Source organism: Cupressus sempervirens, chromosome 2 (genome assembly GCF_028749045.1).
Source record: "Cupressus sempervirens isolate cs-2001-9-10 chromosome 2, ASM2874904v1, whole genome shotgun sequence".
Classification (NCBI taxonomy): domain Eukaryota; kingdom Viridiplantae; phylum Streptophyta; class Pinopsida; order Cupressales; family Cupressaceae; genus Cupressus; species Cupressus sempervirens.
Window position 1 is genome coordinate 749745970 of NC_143119.1, and position 22795 is coordinate 749768764.

At 35.6% G+C, this 22795-nt stretch overlaps 1 protein-coding gene across 10 annotated transcripts in view; it reads left to right on the forward strand.

Moving 5' to 3' along the window:
• LOC149575589 (myosin-11-like) overlaps positions 1-22795 on the forward strand; it is a 329180-nt gene that overhangs the window by 204013 nt on the left and 102372 nt on the right. For 7 of the 10 annotated variants that reach the window (XR_016360188.1, XR_016360187.1, XM_089815351.1 and 4 more), the window contains 6 exons: positions 12945-13166; positions 20182-20321; positions 20725-20839; positions 21144-21194; positions 21300-21389; positions 21485-21655. Coding sequence is in view for 7 of the 10 variants with exons in the window: in XM_089815351.1 (XP_089671477.1) it covers positions 12945-13166; positions 20182-20321; positions 20725-20839; positions 21144-21194; positions 21300-21389; positions 21485-21655 (789 nt within the window). In the remaining 3 variants the exon portion in view is untranslated. The remainder of the gene's footprint in view (positions 1-12944; positions 13167-20181; positions 20322-20724; positions 20840-21143; positions 21195-21299; positions 21390-21484; positions 21656-22795) is intronic. The other 3 variants (XR_016360189.1, XM_089815355.1, XM_089815356.1) reach the window with 1 other exon arrangement.

The window sequence follows — 22795 nt, forward strand, 5'->3', positions numbered from 1 at the left end:
CGGATCATGGTCTTTAATTGTTTAAAGACCTCTCATCTTCACTTCACATTTCGGGCCCAAGAGATTGAGATTACTTCATCCTATTTGTATCTAGGTGTTATGTTTTCCGGACCGTGTTTTAGCATGAGACCTGCTATTCAGCCCAGAGTGAATAAGTGCATGGGTTCTCTTGCTTTGCTTGAGAAACAGTGCTTCAGACATCATTTTCAGGATACCTCGTCTACGCTATCTCTCCTAGATTCTCTTGTTCGACCGACTGTTCTTTATGGTTCTGTGGTTTGGGGTCCTTCTCTCCTTAGCTTTGATTGGGCCTTGATTGAGCGGGTCCAAACTTTGTTCTTGCGGCGCATTATCAGATGTCATAGATCTACTCCTCATGGTATCATTCTTGCTGAGTTCGGGGCTCATACTTTCAGACTTGCAGCCATTTTTGACTTAGTTTGGTTTCTTCATCGCCTTCGTGGGTTTGCTGATATGGTTGGAGACTGTGATCGTTACTCCTATTTAGCTTATTGCTCTTCGGTTTCCATGGCGGCTGCTGAGTCTGGTGCTCGTGTGCGGTGTTGGTATGCACAAGTCTCTTCTTTGTTGCGTTCGATTGAGATTGATATTGATCGTCTCCCCCCTTTTCAGTTTTCTTTAGATGCCCCTGCTCATCTTCTCCCTTCTCAGCAGGAGTTGAATGAGCATGTTCGTCTTGATATTTATAGATGTTACATTACTGCTACTTGGGTTAACTCTCCTGGTGGATTATGCCCACGTATGTCATTTTATGCGACACACTTTTTGGAGATCTCAGATGGGATTATTGCCTAACCTAGCTATCTTTCACGGCGCTGGTCTCATGCCCTGCAGATCTCTTTAGGTTCTTTCAGAGTTGGTTCCCACCGTCTTCGGGCTCAGTTGGATCATCATATTGACAGGGAGGAGCGGACTTGTTTGTTCTGTTCTTTAGGGAAGGTGGAGGATGAGGCTCACTTTCTTTTTCGATGCCCTATTTATTATGAGATCAGAGGGAGGTTCTTTTGTTTGTTCAGAGAGTGCTTCTCTCTCTATGATTTCTTCAGCTATTATCATCAGAGATGCCTTGCACTGTATCTGCATGAGGCCACTATGCTCCGGGATAACATGATTCAAACTCTACTTCCACACCGGCACTCATCTACTCAGCTCATTACTGCCTTTTTTACACCTTTGTGTGGTGTGAAAAGGCCCTCTCTATTCGGCCTAGTGATCTTTCTAGATGTGTCAGATCCCGTTCTGCTTATAGGCACCAGCGTCACTCTTCTGGGACAGGTCGGAGACAGTGTAGTACCTCTACGCATCGACACGTGTATCATTCTATGACTGATTTCTTCTCACCCAAGAAAGACTCCTAGTGCTTTCTGTTGCTTGTATTTGTTTGTTGTTGTTTCTTTTCTTCGAACACCTTTGTGTGCTCCTGCTGGTTTCAGCCCTGCTTTGTTGTAATCTTTCAGTCCCATAGACCTCTTTTTGGTCTTTTGTTGGACATTAATATCATTATCTTATCTTATCTTATCTTATCTTGGAAGAAACAACATATTTTCTTTTAGGTCTTGAAGCAATTTCCCAAACAACATTCTTCATAATAGTTTGGTATTCTTTTGTCATAGTTTCTTTGCAGGTTGTATATTTAATAGCATCTGAAGGATTGGTTGGTTTTATTTTGGACAAATCATTCATGTTTGCTGTATAACTAGAAAATCTTTTAGGTCTTTTGCTATCTTTGATTGTTCCAGAAGGTGCAATAAAATCTTGTGCTTCCTCAACTATTTTAATTGCTGAAAGTGGTCTTTTCTTTGAATTTAGAGTTTCTCTAAGATTTAGATTTTGAATTTCATCTTCAATTTCTTCTATGTTATCCTTTTGAGACTGAGACTCAGTATTTCTTTCAGAACTAGGTAAAGGAGAAGGTTCTTCAAAACCTAGGGCTCTTTTGAATGCCAGATATTCTTCAAAAATTATATCCCTATTAAGCTTAACACTTTTTTGTCCAGGTATGAAAATCCTATATGGCTTAGATGTTTCATTATACCCTACAAAAATACCTTTCCTCATAGAGGGTTCTAACGTGGTTCTCTTTTCTTTCGGAACATGGATACATACGGGGCACCCAAAAATCCTAAGATGATTTATATTGGGTTTAACTTTAGTAAAGACTACTTTAGGAGTTTTATCTCTAAGGTAAGAATGCGGGCTTCTGTTTTTGAATATAGACGGTAGTACAAGAGGCTGCTGCCCAAAGATAATATTCTAGATTTTGATCAAATATCATAGTTCTAGCAGCTTCTATAATTGTTCTATTCTTTCTTTCTGCTACCTCGTTTTGTTTTGGATTATAAGGAACGGTGTACTCCCTCTTAATTCCTGCTTCTTTACAAAACCTTTTAAACAAATTTGAGGTGTATTCTCCTCCATTATCAGTTCAAAGAGTTTTAATTTTATGTCCAAATAAGTTTTCAGTTAATGTTTTGAATTCTTTAAATCTCTTTAGGATTTCTGATTCTTTGCACTTTAAGAAGTAAATCCTTGTTTTCTTAGAGAAGTCATCTATGAACAAAATATAGTACCAAAATCCTCCAAGAGTAGGAACAGACATAGGTCTACATAAATTTAAATGATTTAATTCCAAAATGTTATTTGTTTTTCTAGTGCTATCATGAAATGGACTTTTGGTGATTTTACTTAGTGCACACCCTTTGCATATGCTTGAGTGGTCTTTATTTAGTTTAGGTAGACCAGTAACCATCTTCTCCATAGTTGATAAGGTTTTCAAATTTAGATGCCCTAATCTTCTGTGCCATATTTCATTTATGTCTGTAGCTTCATGAATTAAGGCTTGAATAGATCAACTTGATTCTAAATTCAATTTATACAAATATCCTTTTCTATGACCAATCAAGTTTTCTTTCTTGATTGAGGAGTTCTTTGCGCAGGTTATTACTTTACCGTTCACGAATGCAACGTTATGCCCATCATCTTCAAGTGCTGTAATTGGGATTAGATTTCTTTTTATTCCTGGTACGTAGAGTACACCTTTGAGAAGAAGAGAATTTGGTTTTGAATTTAGTTTCAAGGTGTAGTTTCCAATTCCTTCGACGGAATGTGTTGAATTATCTTCAATGGTAACTTTGCCATTATCTTTTTCTAAAATAGAGTCTAGTGCTTTTTTGTATCTTGTTATATGTTTAAAAGATCCACTATCAATTACCCATACTTTACTTGAGATTTCATTTGATAGTGACAAATACAATACATGATTCTCTGGATCATAGTTGTCTTCTTTCCTAGTAACATTTGTACAGTTCACTTGTTGTTTAGAATTCTTAGGACAATTACATCTGTAGTGTCTAAAATTTTCACATTTGAAACACTTTATCTTAGATAGATCGTTCTTGGGTTTTCCATTCATTTCATTCCCCTTATTCTTCTTGAAATACTTCTTCTTGCCCTTTTAGGAGTTTGTATTAAGAACATGAAGTTCTTCATCTTCCGTTTTTAGTTTCCCTCCTTTCTTTAATTTTCGGGATTCTTCTTAAAGACAATCCCCCTTAAGTCTATTGAAGTCAGGGAGTTTATCTCTGGCACTTATTCCTCGTGCAAAAGTTTCCCACGAATTTGGCAATCCATGTATAGCCATCAGTGTTAGTTCCATGTCACTAATAATGGTTCCTATACTTGACAGTTCATCTCTAATGATGACAACCCTTAGGAAATAAGAATTCATTGATTCTCCTTTCTTTATTTGTATGTGATTAGTTGCCTTTTCAGTGCGAGAGCCCTAGTTGCATTATTGACCTCATATGCATTTAGTAATGCATTTATCATATCAAATGCTGTGTGATGTTTTGTTAGCATAGGTACAATATCATTCTTTACTCCATCTAATATGATTTGAATGACTTTTCTTTTTCCTTTACTCCATATAATTTTATGAGGTTCAATACTAGGTTGTTTGGATGCTCTATTGACAAATTGTTTTACATCATTTTTGTTAGAAGTTGTAATCTTTCCTTGGTGTATTTATAAACCAAGGTTAGACCTTCTTCCTTTATTGTTGTAATATATTAGGATATAAGCCAAGGTATCCTAATATATTTCTTTTTTGTCCTTTTCCCACTACATCTTATTTTGTCCTCTAGTGGAATATGTGAGGACAAATATTTATTGTAATTTGTAATTTAGATTATTCCTCCTTAAGAGGAATCTCACACTTGGCCTCACACACTTATGAATGGTGGCATTCATAGACATGGGAGTTACATTCTAACTCCTCTCTCTCATCTCTATTTAAAAGATGACCCTCTTCTCTCATTTCTCAATGAGGTTTTCTTCCTCTTCTCAATTATTGTATGAGCATTGCTCTCTTGCTCTCTCTTTCTTTCTTCTTAGTCTTTTCATTCCTCATTCATAATGTCACAAGGGGTTTTCTTTGCTTTCCCCTTTCCAAATATCTTGTCTCATGGTGTTGGATCTTGAAGCTTTCTCTCTCCTATCTTAAGGTAATATCTTTTCATGCATTAACTCGCTTAGATTCTGTCCTAGTATTGCTTATTTTCATATTTCTTTTTCCATTTCTAACATGGTATCAGAGCAGTTTAATCTTTGTTTTGAGTGTTTGCATGAAGGTACGATTCAAAGGAGACTCTTGAGAGAGATTTCACTAATTTCTTCTTTAATCTTCTTAAGTTGGAAGAAATTAATTTTTTTTTTGGATTTGGCTGGTTTACCGCCAAACCCGATTAACTTCTGTTTGCTCTAATTTGTGAAAGTTACTTCTTATTTTCTATTAGTTTTCATCTAACCCCCTTTGGAAGGCTTGCCGCCAAAGGGTTTTCCTTATTAGCAACTCTGTGCTCTTTTGATATATGTCTTGCCTGTCCTCCCTCCAGCTTTTGCCTTTTATCAGCATATTGGTTTCCTGCATAGGTTTGGCTCGCACTTCGAATTTTTGGCCTTAAGTTTTTGGCTCCTTGTTAGGGACCGTTTCAACATTTTCTTCTATGCATGCCTTCTGTCATTTGCTTCATGTTTCTCTACCACTTCCAGTATAGCTCTAAATGGAGACCACGGGTGCATTATCCTGCCGTCATCTTTATCATCTGGATCGTGTTTTGCACCTCCCCATTTTATTTCTCTGGCAGTGTGAGACCTGAACCAGAATAAGAAGTCTTTAGCAGTGATTCTAGCCACAACCATTCCACAAACTGCATCACCTAGCGATGCAGCGCCAGGGAAGCCTGCTTCTGCAAGGCTATCAGTACTCAGACCGGTAGAATCCTGGTGGTACTCCAAGAGCACAGAGACTATCTGTGCTCAACGACGAGCCCCCTCAACCTCCTGCCTCCCTCCTCACTGTCACTAACTGTAACAACCATGTCTAGAGACGCGATGGAACCCATGTTGGCCATGTACTGAGCATGGCGAGGAATGATCCGCGTCTCGGTCATCGTCAGGGACAAACTCGTGTGTTGGGCTCGGGACTTCATCATCGTGCTTGTCGACGTGGCCATCACTCACCTCTCCTATGGAGCCGAGTTCTCCAAGGCGATGGAGCAGAAGCAGGTGTAATGGAGATCCTGAATAGGACTATATATTTTCATTTACACCCCATCCAAATGCCAATCCTGTCAATATTTTCAGCAACTGTGCTCCTGGTCCATTTTTTTTTAACCACAATATGGTTTTCGATGTACCCATCCAAATGTCACCGCAGCCCATTATAGTTTGCTTTATGTTTGTCCGTATTCTCAGCAAGCATGCTCCCAATTGATTATTTACGTATTTCTTTTTTTCCCTCTGCAGTCAATCTGACAGAGAGAACACCATCCTGAGCTTTCAGTCAATTGTGAATCAAGAGACTTTAAATTATCTTGTATTGACCTCTTTGCAGTCTTGGGCTGTAATACCTGTTTATGTGTTTCCGTGAGGGCTTCGCCCTGCTGCGAAATTTGCTGGGGGTATTGTTGAGTTAGATAAAAACCCCGTCTAACAAGCTTTCTTTCAAAGTTAAAAAAAAAACTCCTCCAAATTCTGCTCACTCCGCTGACAAAAAGTACAACCTCCTTTGTCATCACTGGTCGGCTCTTGTTGCCTTGAAACAGGACTCCGAGTAGGAGCAGCTGAAACACAATTGGTATTCTTGTCCTGTCTTTCAATTTCGTCAGTTTCCATTGTAGAAGTCAAATGGGTTTATGGTGTAAAGAGATGGTAGTAACACCATTAATCGATTCCACAGTGAATTATCTCTCTATATTTAGATTCAGTTGTAACGTTTGCTTGTCTTTTCATGCAAGATTCTTTTTCTATTTTTTAGCTCTCGACAGAGGCATCTTTTGCTTTTTTTTCATTGCCTTTTGCCAACCTATTTTTGGCATGTAATCATTCATTGTTAGACAGCTCAAACACAAGTGCAATATTTTATTTTAAATCTCTCTTACTCCTTTACGTGGTCTTAAGTAAAAAAGGAGACGTTAAAGATATTTTTTTTTACAGAAGTTCTTAGTATTAAAAATTAAAACTAATCAAAGTTTTATTTTTATTTTAACATAAAAAGTTAAGTTTTTTTTAAATATCCTCATTTATAATTCCCATTTTGAGGATTCTTGTCTTTGATGGTGGGCCTATCCTTTCTATCTTCTCACTTGTGTTCACTTTTCATGGAGATTTTAACTGATAACTTATGCTTATTGCTCTTTCAAATACTTCTTTTTATCTCAATTATTCAGGTTTATGAGTATCTTACACTATTGCCTTCATTATTTAATGATTTGAGTTAATTGATCTATTTGCACATGGTTGCAGTTTTATGCTTTTATAGCATCGTTCCATGCCCATGTTGGCACTTTATGGTTTTATACCATTGATTTATATGATATTTTTTGTAAGTTGCATCGGGAGCCAATTTATCAAGGTTAACTATGGTGGACCCGACAGTTTTAAACTGACTCGTAGTTGCCTTATCTGGCCCGTGGAGTATCCCTCCAACCTATAATTGGTGTGCACTTACTTCAATTGAGTTTCCCTCCATTTGTTCCACTTTGTTCCTCAATGCGAGGATGATATTTTATGGGGATTTCCCATTTCAATCTCTTTATCTCCTTAGTCTTTGCTCCTAGTTTTGATTTAATCATGGTATGACTTCGTACACTTTGCTCATTTTTGAGTGTATAGGTGACAAGGCTACCATATCTTGGAGCACTCCTATATTGGAGACTTTATTTGAGAAAGTTGTTTTGACCCATCTTGATCTTTTTCCTCATGGCAATGATGTTGCTTGTCCATGATGGATTTCTTATTTGAAGGCAATATGTTGTTACTCCTCATAAACCCTTCCTTTGGTCCACTTCAGCTATAATTCTTGGCAAAACTGTAACTTGAATTATTTAGTGCTTGAGGCACATGTTCTACTTATTTATTATTGTCTCTCTTATATTTCTTTGATAAATATACAATGTGATAATGTTCTACATACTTTATTGCCTAGATCGTGGGTCATGTAGGTGATGGATTCATGACCCATTCACCTGTAGTGGGATGACTCATTAGTGGACTGTCTATATCCATGTGATTGACGCAATGTTGATGCAGGTTTCATTAGTTGGCCTTGTCTGTGGTCATTTGTGCATTAGTATGTTTCTTTCATGAGAGATTTATTGCATAAAAATTGGTCATTTTGACCCATATTATGATCATTTTTGAGCTTATGACTTATTTTTTAGATATCATGTTAACTCCATTGCATGTTGGTGAACACATTCATTTATTCTCATCTCTCTTAGTTCCTCTTTGATTAAATTATTATAACTTCATTTTTTTTACTAATATTCTACTTGTGGATAGTTGTCTTGTCTTGTTCTCTATTTTTTTTCCAGGTGATCCATCAAGGAACCTTCTCGATTTTTCACATATGAAGATGTGTCTATGCTTCCACTTGATCACATTCAAAGGACTCTTGTACTTCTCTTGGATCTGCAAATGTACCATATGGCTTGAAAACAATCAAATTACTTCATATTGAAGATTAAGTTGCAGATTTTTGTAAAAAATATGGGTTTAATACCCTTTGATGTAATTACCCCAAGTAAAGATTAAAAGGGGGTGTTAGAAGTTGTAATCTTTCTTTGGTGTATTTATAAACCAAGGTTAGACCTTCTTCCTTTATTGTTGTAATATATTAGGATATAAGCCAAGGTATCCTAATATATTTCTTTTTTGTCCTTTTTCCACTACATCTTATTTTGTCCTCTAGTGGAATATGTGAGGACAAATATTTATTGTAATTTGTAATTTAGATTATTCCTCCTTAAGAGGAATCTCACACTTGGCCTCACACACTTATGAATGGTGGCATTCATAAACATGGGAGTTACATTCTAACTCCTCTCTCTCATCTCTATTTAAGAGATGACCCTCTTTTCTCATTTCTCAATGAGGTTTTCTTCCTCTTCTCAATTATTGTATGAGCATTGCTCTCTTGCTCTCTCTTTCTTTCTTCTTAGGCTTTTCATGCCTCTTTCATAATGTCACAAGGGGTTTTCTTTGTTTTCCCCTTTCCAAATATCTTGTCTCATGGTGTTGGATCTTGAAGCTTTCTCTCTCCTATCTTAAGGTAATATCTTTTCATGCATTAACTCGCTTAGATTCTTTCCTGGTATTGCTTATTTTCATATTTCTTTTTCCATTTCTAAATCAAGAAGGTTCCTTGATGGATCACTTGAAAAAAAACAAAAAACAAGACAAATATCCACAAGTAGAATGCCATCATATATGCAAATTCGAAATCCTTTTGAATAAGGAGAATAAAGCTCTCATAGAGAAACAATGAGTAAAACATGTTACCACAAAACAATGGAGATAACCTGATATCAAGATAAATTATATGCTCAAAAAATTGTCAACAAGGACAAGTTGAGTAAAAAGCTTGATCAATGCTCTCATGAAAAGTATATTATACTAATGCACAAATGACCACAGACAAGGCCAACTAATGATACGTGCATCAACATTGCATCAATCACATGGATATAGACAATCCACTAATGAGTCATCCCACTGCAAGTTAATGGGTGATCAATCCATAACATGCATGACTCATGATCCAAGCAATAAAGTATGCAGATCATTATCACATTAATATATGAAAATAAAGTAAAAAGAGAGACATGCTGATCAAAGTAGAATCATCATGATTCTAAATTTCCAGGCATCGAAGTGTTCTTTTCCATCAAACCTATCCTCAGGTCTGATTGTGTATGCCATTGAAGATAGGCAATAGTTGCTAGATATATAGAAAGTCTAATTACTGAATTTTGCAGAGCCTAGGTTCGACTACCAGAGCTCTGATACCATGTGTAAAGTTTCTGCAAATTCTATGACTGAATATAAACTAGATTCGAACTTCTTTTCTCTCCTTGTGACTTGTTGTGAATAACTTCAAAGTATTGCCTTAAGTTGAATTAGAAATATAATTCTGAAATCTGTCTTTTATTCTGCAATTCGTATGTGGGCAGTATTGACTAAGGAGCAGACTTATCTTTGTTCTTGTGTGCTCTTAGACTTCAGCCTTACCCTCTATAAATATGGGAACCAAGGGACATGTCCTTAGAAAGGACATGTCTCTTCCAAAGTCTATTTGCCTAACCTCTAGAACTCGACGACTTCCCATGAATTAAGTAAGTTTAAACACAAACATAAACAAAGAAGTTTAGATTAGTTTTAAACTAATACACAAGGATAGATGCCGATATCATAAAGAGAACAATGCAAAGACTTAGTTCTATATTTATCATGCCATATGAGATCAGATCAATCTGTTATCAGATCAGTATGCTTATAAGTTACAAAATTAACATCTATTGGTGTTGGTGTCATTCCCTTCGATTCTCTCTAGGCTCTTTCAGAGTTGGCTCTCATCGTCTTCGTATCCGGACTGATCACCATATGAACAGAGAGGATCAGGTTTGCAGATTGTGTTCTTTGGCAGAGGTTGAGTTTGAGACCCATTTCTTATTCCGTAGCCCTATCTACTATGAGATTCGAGGGAGATTTTATTGTCTTTTCAGGGATTGTTTCTCTCTTATAGATTTCTTCAGTTATATTGATCAGCAATGTCTTGCACTTTATCTTCGGGAGGCTACCCAACTTCCTGAGCATACTCTTCAGTTAGCTATGTCTCAGATCCACACCTCTAACCAGCTCATTACTGCCTTTTACTCTCCCTTGTCTTCATCACGGGGTGTTAAAAGGCCTTCCAACACTACTTTTAGATCAGTTAGGCACTGTACTAGTCTTTTTAGGCAGCGACATTCCTCCAGTAGATCTTAATGTAGTTCTAAGACTTTGATCCGTCCACAATTATATCCTTTTGTCTCTAATTACTTTGTACCAAGGAAGAACTCACAGTTCTTACCTTGTGTTTCTCGGTCTTCTGTCTTGTTTGGTTTCTTTCTAACACCGTTTTGGTGTTTCTAGTTTGGCCGGCTCTCTTGTTGTATGCTCAATCTCATAAACCTTTTTGGTTTTTTGTTGGACATTAATATTATTATCTTATCTTATCTTATCTCATTATATAATATGAGAAATATCATCAAGCCTTGGATGAAAAAATACCGCTTAAGTAGAAGTAGTTATCAAAGTAGTTGAATCCATAATGCACATATTAGAGACTGAAATCTGCTAAGAAATTGGGGAAACATTGAATATATTGATTCAAAAGTATAAAAGAATCCTTCCCTTGTAAGATAGAGAGCTATTGCAATTTTGAAGTTTTGAAGGGAAGTGCAATTTTGTAAGTTTACATGCTAACAGTTAGCCTTCAGTGGATAAGGGTTTTTCCATGGATTGTCTGGAGAATAGAAGAAATGTTCAAGTCCTTGGCAGGGATTATCAAGTTATGATGATCAAAAGTTACCATGGAGGATCAACCAGCTTTGCAACAACAGATACATGTTGCAGTGGACTAATAGTTTGCAGCTGAAAGATTCATATGATAAAGAATGGACATGTCCCTGGGATTGTAATTGTTCTGAAGCATAGTTGACGCCATAGATATATGTAACATATTGTGAGCGAGAATAAAGACAGAAGGATATAAAATGTAGATTGAGATAAGGAGTTGAACATAATAAAAGGTGTAGAGATATAGTTAGTGAATGCATGAATATCATACTATTGAATACAAAATAAAATAAATGGGAAGAGTTAATGTTGAAATCATTGTGTACTGCATTTATGTGTAATTGTGTGTACCTCCATTTTAAGTGTTCTTAAAAGGATGATATTTTATTAAAATCCTTTTCAACTGTTATCCCTGAACAAGGTTTAACATTCTAAAATTAAAGTTCAGTAACCATTACTTATTTTTATTTCAATACAGGCAGAAACAAGAATCATGAGAAGATATCAGTGATGTCATATATGTATCAAGACTCGTTGCAAACAAGCAACATCATCATATGCCATTGCAAATGGGTAATGGTTTGTTGATAATCTATATAGTAGAATGCATGTGGAATTTTCAATACAGGACAAACTACACAATCTTTGGAGAATTTTCAGTACTTTAGAAGCTATCTTGTTTTCCATGACAATGTACAATTGGTGGTAGAGATTAAGCAAATAATCTTTGCTTCTTTCTTCTATCTAGGCATCAGACAAGGGGAAGTTCCTTGATGTCAATGGCTCTGCCCCCCTTCCCCCCATCTCCCACCAAAAAAGAATAAAAAATAAAAACTCCTGTCAATTGCAAGGGTTGGGGCATGGAGAAAACATATTCAAACAACAGTACCACCTTTTTCACCTCTTGCAAGGATGCTGCTGAGGTGCTTTCTATATGGCACATGCCATTACATATTGATTGCAACCTTTAACTTTGTAAAAAAATGTTTCCTTTCGCTGATTTTGGCTTAAAGGTTTCAATTCACCTTAAGTTGTTTATTATTCCCCTGCTCCCGGTCTGCTGCCCACCCAAACACATCATTGCTCTATCGCCATCCCTTTGACATCTCCTCACCAACCCTACATTTAGGCCTTTGGTCGCTCCGTCCCCAAAACCTGTCTCCGTATCTCCATTTTCCCCTCATTAGGAAACTCCTCTGAACCATGAATAAAGTGGAATTGCAAAAAGAAACCAAGGAAGTAGATGGGATAGAGAAAGAGATGAATGCAACATTATGGAAGGTGATTAATTCCAAACCATTTTATTACATTTGTCTTCCAATATTTGGGATTCACTGTTCTAGGCGCTATCATAGAAAGGGATTCACATCACAATCATGGAATGAAAAAATAGAAGGCAAAAGTGCAAGAAATCTCTTGTAAAACATTTGGATGGAAAAGAATAAGAGAGTAAGTTGCTTGCAAAGTTGGAGATTACTAAGCCTTTTTCTTTGTAGTTGTAATGATTTCATAAAAGTAGTTTTCAGATTAAATTAAGCTATTTTCCAAGGTTTATGATTCCATTCTCATTTGCACCTTGCCTTGGCTTTAATTATCCTGAAACTGAGCAAATTCATTACTGAGCTTTTTTGGTATGGCCAAATTTTAGTACACATCACATATTTTAGGCATTTTGGAGGCTATTGATAGCTAAATTTTGATGTATATTGCATTGTTACACATTAATCTTTACTTGCTATCAATATATCATTCTTATATCTCTAGATTGGGGTTATCCACCTTTAGGTCAAAGTGTCTAGATGGTAAGGGTATGTTGTGCAGTACAGGTCTTGGACTGGAAACCGTCTCCCATGGTTTACAGCAAAGTAATTTTTTTGTTAACTAGTCAGTGAGTTTAAGAAATAATGTTAAAATTGTTGTGCTTCATATTTTCTCTGTACTGGCAGTTTCAAAATATTTTTGAGTTTTTAAACTTTTGTTTCATTTTTAGGGAATGATAGTGAAATAAATGTATTCATTTGCAGGCTGATGCTGAGGAAGCAAAGAATTTAGAAATTAGGAAGCTTCAGAATGCATTAGAAGAAATGCAAACTCAACTTAAGACATCGAAGGAACTTGCTTTGAGAGAGCAAGAAAAAAATATAGTTCTTCAACATCATCTTAAACTTGCAAGTGATCAAAGCGCAGCATTGGAAATGAGCTATATCGAAATTGAAAAGCTGAAAAAAGAAAACGAGAATATTAAGGTAATAATTATTTACATCAATCATGAATATTAAATTAATGCTTTTGTTTTAGTCAGTTTAGGTAGATGAATAGATGTGGTGTTTGGTATTGACCATATGCTATAGTTTAAATAAATTCATTTTCTATAAAAAGAGATGTGAGTTCTACATGAAATATTAGGTTAGTTAATTACAAAGTTCGTTGAATTATAAATCTGTATGCAGACGTACACTTTTTTTTTTATATGTGTGTGCAGCTTTATATATGATCTATGTGCAGTAGTATATAAACTAAATTTAATAAAATTTCCATTGCTTTTCTCACTATTTAACAATAGTATGCATCATAGTTGGAAAATAAAGTCTTTATGAAAACTCATTGGACCCTTACATTTTTGAGTCTGTAAAAACACAGCAACTTAAGAAAAATGCATAAATTCCTTAAAAAGACCTCCTTTTTCAAAATCCAGTGACAAGATGTATGCAATGAGTACAAAAGTGTTTTCTATTAAATTTGATTGCTTTGAATACAAATTATGTACAAAATCACATCGGTACGTTGAACCCTTTAGGCTGATAGCTTGATAGATTAGATAGCTGACAAAATGAAAATAGTTAATACAGCATTTTATGTCTTTGTCACCCCCAAGTAGTGAAAATAAAGGGAGAGGCAGAGTTTCTAATCCTTGGACTCTGTTGTGGCTACTTGCTTGGCATAGAATGCTATGGCTTAACCTCCATCCTGGTAGCAAATGACCATAACTTTTCCTCAGCCTCATTAGTGTCATGCAATCCTAGATCTCTTGTTGTACCTGTATCCTCCAATGTCTTTTTCTCAATATCAAGAATCTCAATTTCAATAAATAATGGAGATTTCTGATCCCACCCTATTCGATCATGTAAGGATCTGCCTCATCCAAATCAACAAGATCCTTGTTCATAGCCCAAGTTACCGATTTGGGTGTGGATGCTGATTGAGAATCAGGTCCTTGAATGTATGAATTTTTTTTTGGGGGATGCAGATGCGTTCGGATAGGTGTGTGTGTGTGTGTGTGTGTGTGTGTGTGTGTGTGAAGAAATAAAAGAGAGTTGCAAAATTAAAACATTTGATAGTATGATATTTCACCTATACATATTCAGATTGAAATTCAAATATTCAATAAGATTAAAAACCACATCATATATGTCTATGTTCATGATTCCAATGGAAATCAGAAAACCATCACAATGAAAAAATCAAAATATAGTTCATGATTCAATGTTCATCAATCCGAATCATAATCATATTGATTCACAAAACAATCCTCATCATCTCGAACTCCTCCAATTGCTGCAAGTTTAAGATCATTTGAACTGAAAAGGGTTCCACTTGTGCTAGATACACCATGTGTCATGATGTTTTCAATATCATCATCTGTGATTATAATAAGATCTTGAATTGTTGCATCCAAGTTTGCACACTCAAGTTCTACATCCCAAAGCTTGGCTGCCCCTTCCTTGTAGTGATCCTCTTTATGTGACAAAAGATGCAAGTTGTTATGAATGTAAACCAAGTTGTGCTCTTTTTTAAAGCCCAAGCAATTATGCTTCACTAAGTGGATAAAGGAGTATGTACTCCAATTCTGTTCAACACTAGAAGAACTTGCCACTTGGACAATGTTCATAATTGCAAAATTAAAGTAAAACATAAAAATGAAATGCAATTTAAAGAATTGTAAAATACAAGTGGTAAAGAAAAACATATAAAACTTACTTATGAGACGATTTTGATTGCGAGAAGGTGTAGATGCTTAAATGGTTGACCATAGATGTACAATCATGTGATAGCCTCCATTCCACATTGGTCCATTTTACAATAGAATGAAGTTTTGCTCTTGAAGCAAATAAGCCAAATCCTGTCCTAACCTTTTTGTGAATATCATCATCTAGGAAGAGTCTTGCAAAAGCTTCTAGCACCCACTAGCAACTTCTTCATCTGCATAGAAAGTACTTGCTTACTATAGTACCTTGGAGATAAGGCATATGCAAGGAGGTGCAATGGGGTAGTCATCTTTTCTCAACAATGATGAATGATTCTTTCTAGTTGATTGCATAAGTCTTCACATTTTGTGGGGACATTCTTATGTGTTTGTATAGAAACTTTTGCCTTCTCTACCATTGTATCCATGACATCATAGACATCCCTCAAACAAGGCTGATCTGTATCAGCAAAGTGAAGCATATATATGCTAGGGTATGTGAAATCTAATACAAATTGCACGAGCGCACCAACTATTATCTAAGACCAATGCTTTGACCTTTTGTGCCCTCCTCTAAATTTGAAGCTTTCCGTATACCCTACTAACTAGAAATAATCATTTGGCTTAATGCCCCTTCCATCTTGACAAGTCCTCTCATAACAATAGTAAGATGCAAATCAGGTTTCAGCCACCTAAGTAAGTTAATCATACCAATATGTCAATAAATACTAAGAAAATTTATATACAATTTGATAATTGAACATGACATAAAATATATTAAAATTAAATAAATAAATAAACTAAAATTAGTAATTATAATTTACATTCAACAACTCCAATTTGGAAAATGATCTAAATAGAAACGTGATGGTTTGTCACAAACTTTGATCTAAAGTTGCTTCCCCCAATCTGTTTGAGTTCCAATTTGTTGTATGACCAAGTTCAGGGAGTGTATGGTGCATGTTGTTCAAAACATATGGTCATACTGGTCCTCAACCAAAGTACCTGCACCTGTACAATTTTTGGCATTATTAGTGATCACTTGGACCACATTCTCACTACCCACCATCTGTATGGCCTCAATGAGAATTTTGGGAATGAATTGTGAACCTTTTATTTTCCCTTCACAATTAACTACCTTTAAAAACATTGCCCCTTTTGGTGACATTTCAATCACATGAATCAATCGTCGGTTTTTTGTGTCTTTCTATCTATGCGAAACAATTGAAATACTCGAAGTTTTCCATGAACTTCTATTTGGCTAAATAACTTTCTTTGCATAAGCCTTCTCTTTTTGTAATAGAGTGGTACACAACATTTTTTCCCTGGGAGTTGTGTAATCAGCTGGTGCTTTATTTATGGCTGCCACCATTCCCTTCCAATATGGTGATCTCACCAAGTTGAAAGGAAGACCATGGCATAGAGGCAAAGTCCAATGACTTGATCAACAATCTCTCTTGCATCCATTTAAAACATGGTGTCCAATGGACCTTTTTTGCAGGTGGTCGTCTCTACTTTTTCCTCTTCTACTCTTGGTACAAGTACTTGCAAGAATGGATGCTTGGAGGATACAATTGGTTCAGTAGGTAATTACATTGTTTTGTTTCTGAATGGAGGTTGCACACGGCTCTGGGAAACATTGACTCTAACCTTCTGGGTATGGCAACAACAAGCAACATTCTGGGTTTGACATTCATTAGAGTCTATAGAAAATAACATTCTTTAGAGAATAGTTCTAAGTTTGATGGTCTAAATTTTAAAACTGCCATTTTCTCCAACTAAAAGTGCAGTTTTGCTACCATTCTTTTAGTTTGAACAACCATACAGGCAATAGTTGCAATTTTGTATCCATTGGTAAGTTTTGTTTGTTTTCATTTTGTTTGGTACAAAATGAAACATCTCTTGTTTAGTAAGCACTTAAAGCAATATAGAGGAACAATCAAAACTTCCATTGGCATATGGCATTCATTCTATAAAGTTCTATTTGTTTTTGCTTGTTTGGTACAAAATGAAATGAGTTTTTTTCTTTTTTTTTTTGTTGCGTGTTCTTTGTAGATTCAAAATATGGCTGCACGTGGTTCTTGCTCTGGAAACCCTTGCTTCAAAATAGACAAATGCTGTCCATTACAGAAATATGTGGAAATGGTTTGACCAATGCCAGGTGGAGGAGGTTATGTGTGGATTTGCAGCCATTGCAAAGAGGAATCTAGTAGCTCTTATAGTGCAATAAAAGCACATTTGTGCTTTATTCCTCAAAAAGGCATTAAATTCTGTACAGAGAAGCCAAGTGTTGACAAATTGCTACCTAAAACCCTCCTCCCAAATCACATTGTGAACAAATACATTCAAAAACAAAAACAAGCAGATGAAATTGCTAGGAAGGCAAATTCTTCTTATCCATTGCAAAATGCTAGATAAAAAAGAAAAATATCATCTATGGCTTCAACTAGCTCTCCCAATGAACCACCCGTAGAGGGCCATCTGTTCTTGATTTTTTGTCAATAATCAGTTGTAAGAGAGCAATGGGGCCGTCCTTGGAAACAACATTTCAAAATGAAGCTAGAGACATTGCCAAGCAAGCCATAGTGAGATGTGTCTATGAAAATGGATTGTCATGTAATGTTGGTTGTCCATCGTATTGGCAACAAAGGGTGAGCAATTAATGAGGCTCTAAAGGGGTTCAAGGGCCCTGGTTATGAGAAGGTATACACCACTTTATTGGATAGCAAGGTGTTCAATATAGAGGCTTCCATGCAGCCCATCAAGGACTCACAGATCAGAATAGGTGTGACAATAGTATCTGATGTATGGAAAGATGTGAGAAATTGTCCTTTGGTGAATGTTATTGCAGAGTCCACAAGAGGTGCAATATTTCTGAAAGCTATGTATTGTAAAGGAGAGGTGAAGGAAAATGCTTTGATTGCAAACACTCTCATTCAAGCCATTGATAAAGTTGGCCCTCGAAATCTTGTTCAAGTAGTAACAATAGTGCCAAGAACTGTAGGGCTGTTGGTTTGTTGGTTGAGGAGCACTTTGAGCACATTTTTTGGACACCTTGTGTTGTGCACTCACTCAACCTAATGCTGCAAAAAATTGACACTAAGTTTGAGTGGATTAAAAAAATGTTATGAAGAGGCACAAGAGATCCAAGTGTTTGTCATGGATCTCTATATGACGCAAGCTATGTTTAGACAATTCTCGAAATTTGATCTCTTGAAAGTAATTTAATTTATATAAAATTTAAATATGTTTTATAAATCTTGTCACTTTAATCTAGTAAACTTTCTATATTTTTAAAATTTAATTTTGATCTTGATTCTACTTTATAATATTTTTGATCTTAAAATAGATTGTTGAGACCCCCTTTCCCTCCAACACTACTTTTTTGAGATGCCTTGTGAAGGTTGAATAGGCATTGTCTAGAATGGTATTTAGTGCTAATTGGAGCATATGGAGGCAATCTAATATTGCCATGGAAGCTTCCACTAAGACATTGATACTAGATGACTCTTGGTAGGATCATGCTAAGTACCTTTTGAAGTTCACTGAGCCTATATTGAGCATGATATGATACACTGAAATATATAGGCCTTGTTTGGGTGAGGTATATGATGATATTGGCTCCATGGTTGAGGATATTAGAAATATCATAAATGAGAGAGAGGAAGATCTTGATGATAAGTTCTTCAAGAAGCTACAGGTAATCATGGTAGAGAAATGGAACAAAATGACTACGCATTTGCATCTACTTGCCTTTGCATTGAACCCTAGGTTTTATTGCCAATCATTGCTTTGGGGGAGTACCACTAGAGTAGTCCCATAGAGAAATCCTAAAGTTGCTCAAAGGTATAAGGAAGCCCTTCAAAGACTCTTTCGTGAGCACCTAAGACCTGCAGTGAGGTCGGAATTAATTTGTTTCGCGAGCACTGGTGATTGTGGTCTTGAAACTCTTGAAGACAAGAACAATGCTGATGCTCATAAATGGTAGTACTTCCATGTACAAATGTATCAATACCTACAACCCATTCCCATCAAAATTTTATGACAAGGAAGTTATTTAATCTTAAGATACTAATTTCTAAATTCTTGTTGATGAATATTCAAAACTCTTAAGTCACTAATTTCAAAATTGTAAATCTTGATAGGTTGCTAGTTTATCATCATGTGAGAGGAACTAGAGTAGATATGTCTTCACCCACTCAATAAAACACAACCGGAAAAACTCCAAGAAGGCGTATAACTTGGTCTTTGTGCATTCAACTTGGAGGCTCACATCACACAAAGAGAATGCTTACAAAAAAGTTGAGGAAAAACATTGGGATGTTGAACTAGAGTCTATGAAGTTGGAAGCCCAGTTTGATGCACTTGCAATTGATGATGCTGATCGCGCGATACTTCGTGATATTGAACTTGATCTTGAGGCTAGGCCAAGGCTGATAGTACTGATGCTAGTGGCACTATTTGTGCTTCTAATCTGCAACAACATAATGATGATGATTTATTTGATGATATTTGATTACACATGACTGATTAGCAATGTTGACATTATTGTGTTTGAATTGAATCATTGCTAAAATAGTTAATATATGTGGTTGTGTATTTTGCCAAGTTTCTTAATATTAGCATAGTGGTGTATGAACTTTTTTGCTACGGAATATTTTTACATATATATAATCTTTTTGAAAAAAAAATTTGTTCGGACGAACCCAAACCCAGCCCTAAAAAAATTGAGCGAATGTCAAATTCGAATCTTGAACCTGCATCTGAAATGGAATCCAAACTGGCAACTTAGGTTTTGATGAAAGGAGGGTTTCAAATTTAGAAAATTTAAAGTCTCTTGGTACGCATTGTGGGAGATGGGTGAAAATGTATGAACCGGTGTTTAAAATATGTGGCCTCCCATATATGTGGTCGGCTCTTTCAAAAACTAACAACTTCGTATTGTTTTATGACCTTTTTGTATTTCAATTATTAAGGTTAAATGTTTATCCATGAACCATTTGGACTCACCCTTTACAATGACATGCTTTAGAAGTGATTTAACTAATTATATAAAGAACAATACATCCCATGAATTAAACTTGTGACAAAGGCAAGGTGGAAATTTGAACGTTTGAATCTGATTGATATTGAAATGACAATTGACATTCAAATTGCAAAAGTATTGGACATATATGATTCTGATTACCACAGAGCAATTATGTTGTTTTAGAAAATGTTGATTAGCGAGTACAAAGTTTGGCTCATAATAATTTTCATCTTAAATCTCTTTATGGCTTAGCAGTGTTATTTTGCAGATCTCAATGGAGGCACTTGAGATTCAATATGCCAAGACAAAAGAAGTATTGGAACTGTCTGCAGAAGAAAATGAAGAAAGAATCAGAAGAGGAGAGGAGGCTGAATCAAGGATTGCTCGCCTTGAGGAGATGTTGCACAGGTTTGGTTGTGCCATTTTAATTCCTTTTAAAAACCATATTATTTATATGCTCCCAATTTATGATTGCATTATAAATATAGCATTTTTTTTCTTCCTCCAAATTCCCTTCATGAACTTAGTAGTTGAAGCTGTCATTTTATGTATGAACATGCACAAAAGGGAAGTAAATCTCTTCACAGTTGTTAGGTTGAAAAAACTAAGCAATAAATAAAGACAAGTATTAACTTGATGGCAAAGGAGAATTTTTCCATTGGTTCTATTATTTAGTAGGGTTTTAATTATATATCAAAGATAAAACTTACAATTACTGTTATTCATCCTATGAAACTCATAGTTTCACATGATTATATTTTATTTTAAAACTTCCTGTCAATTGAAACTCATCTATTCACCTCTATTGCAGATTGGAAAATAAGGTATCAAGTTTAGAATCTGAAAATCAAGTTCTACGGCAGCAGGCTTTAGCTGTTCCTTTATCTATTGTCCATGGCAACCATGCAAATCCTATGACTCCGCAGGTGGTGTTACCATTCATTTGTAGCATTGCTGGATTACTTTTATCTTTTATATATTCTGATTGAAATAAATATTAAAACAAATTAAATGTAACCTTTTGTAAAAAGATGTAGTTAAAATTTTCTTATTTAGGAAGGCTTGAACACTTTGCCCAAATATTTGTATCATTGGGGAGTTGTATTCCTATAAATAAGAAAGGTGTCTTGTACATAGAATCAAGTAGACATATTTCAGTTGTTGTGTTGTTTTGGATTATTTGACTTCCGGTGACCGTGAACTTTAAGTACTGGGTGTTTTGTGATACAGAAGATTCCTGAAGTTAGCTGGCTCTCTAATGGGGATAGGAAATCTCTATTTGTAAGATTCTCACCTCTTTTTTTTCTAGTATTGTAAATTGAATTCATTGAAGTTGTTGGTCATCTTTATGTGTTGACTCATTGGAAAATAAATTTTTGGATATAGGATACACCTGTTGGCTCTCAAATTATAAGAGAACGGAATAATGTGTTATCAGAACCATGGCAGTCAAGGTCCATGATTGATAAACAGCAGGTATATTTGCAATATCAAGCTTATTGAAAGGGAATGGAATATATGATCAATTTTATGATACTAGCCTGATGGATTTGAGCATTGTTGCCTGACAGGATAATCAAGAAGCTCTTACCACGTGTGTCAAACAGGATGTAGGATTTAGCAATAATATACCTGTTGCTGCTTGTATTATATACAAGTGCCTTCTTCACTGGAATGCTTTTGAGGCTGAGAGGACACGTATATTTGACCACATTATTCAAACAATTGGCTCAATAATTGAGGTCGGTTATTCTATGAAGATGGTTTGTCTGTACATAGAATTTGGTGTTGATTTTGGAGTATTATTTATGTATCTGACAAAGAAGCCAATGAATGGGAAAACAAATATAAAAATTAATGGAGTCATTGAATGATGAATTATATTGTCATTGAATGCTCTGTCAGTTAAATAAATGTTGCAATGACATTTTGAACATAGGCTGAAGGGTATACTTAAGAAAACCTAGAATCTTCAGTTAACTGCATGCTTGGCAATTGCTATTCTGGTATGCAAGTATCCAGGTAGCTCAACCTGGAAGTCTACTTGCCTTTCCTATCATCAATGAGGGCTTGCCAAATATGCCACATTTTATGCGTAACCTAGATCAGTAAACTGCATACATACCAGAACGTGTTTGGAATTCTATGACTCTTTCCTATGACCAGTGTGGGTTGATTAGACGCTTAACATTTCAATGCAAAGTTGCAACTAGTATCTTATATTCATGGAAAACATTTAGCAGTATGTGATGTTTATTAGAATTCAATGGTATAGATTTCAACTCAAACCCATTGACCCATAATTCATGAGTGGTTTGCAAGAATTCATTCCTCGTTCACTTGAATGGTCTATTTTCACTCGTTGCATCTAGATAATGCTTGTAGACAGCAGCTATGCCTAGCATCTATAAATAAACATGTTATAGCCAAAGCATTGATTATGTAGATAATAGTGGTAATATGTTGTTGCCATTTGTTCTTGATGGGTAGTTGTTGGCAATCTTAACCAACTGCCAAGCAATATATTTATGGACCCATTTTGTATATCAGGAACCAATTCGGAATTTCATAGACATTGCACATGGTAATGAACAATATATCGTTTTGATACTATAGTGTTTGGCATTGTTACATTTTGTTAATTATATGTTCTGCAAATAATATCTTTGTTTAATTTACATAGTAATTAGTAAGATCCCGACGTGAATAAACATTATGGTGGGATTGTTGTACAAAGCCTAAAGATCTAAGCCACTAGGAAAAATGGCAATAGTGGTATGACAATGTAATGGGTTTACTGATCAAACAACTAGACATATCTAAGTAAGATGAAGACACAATTGAAAAGAAGTTGAGGCAAGGCATTGTATACTTATAGGAAG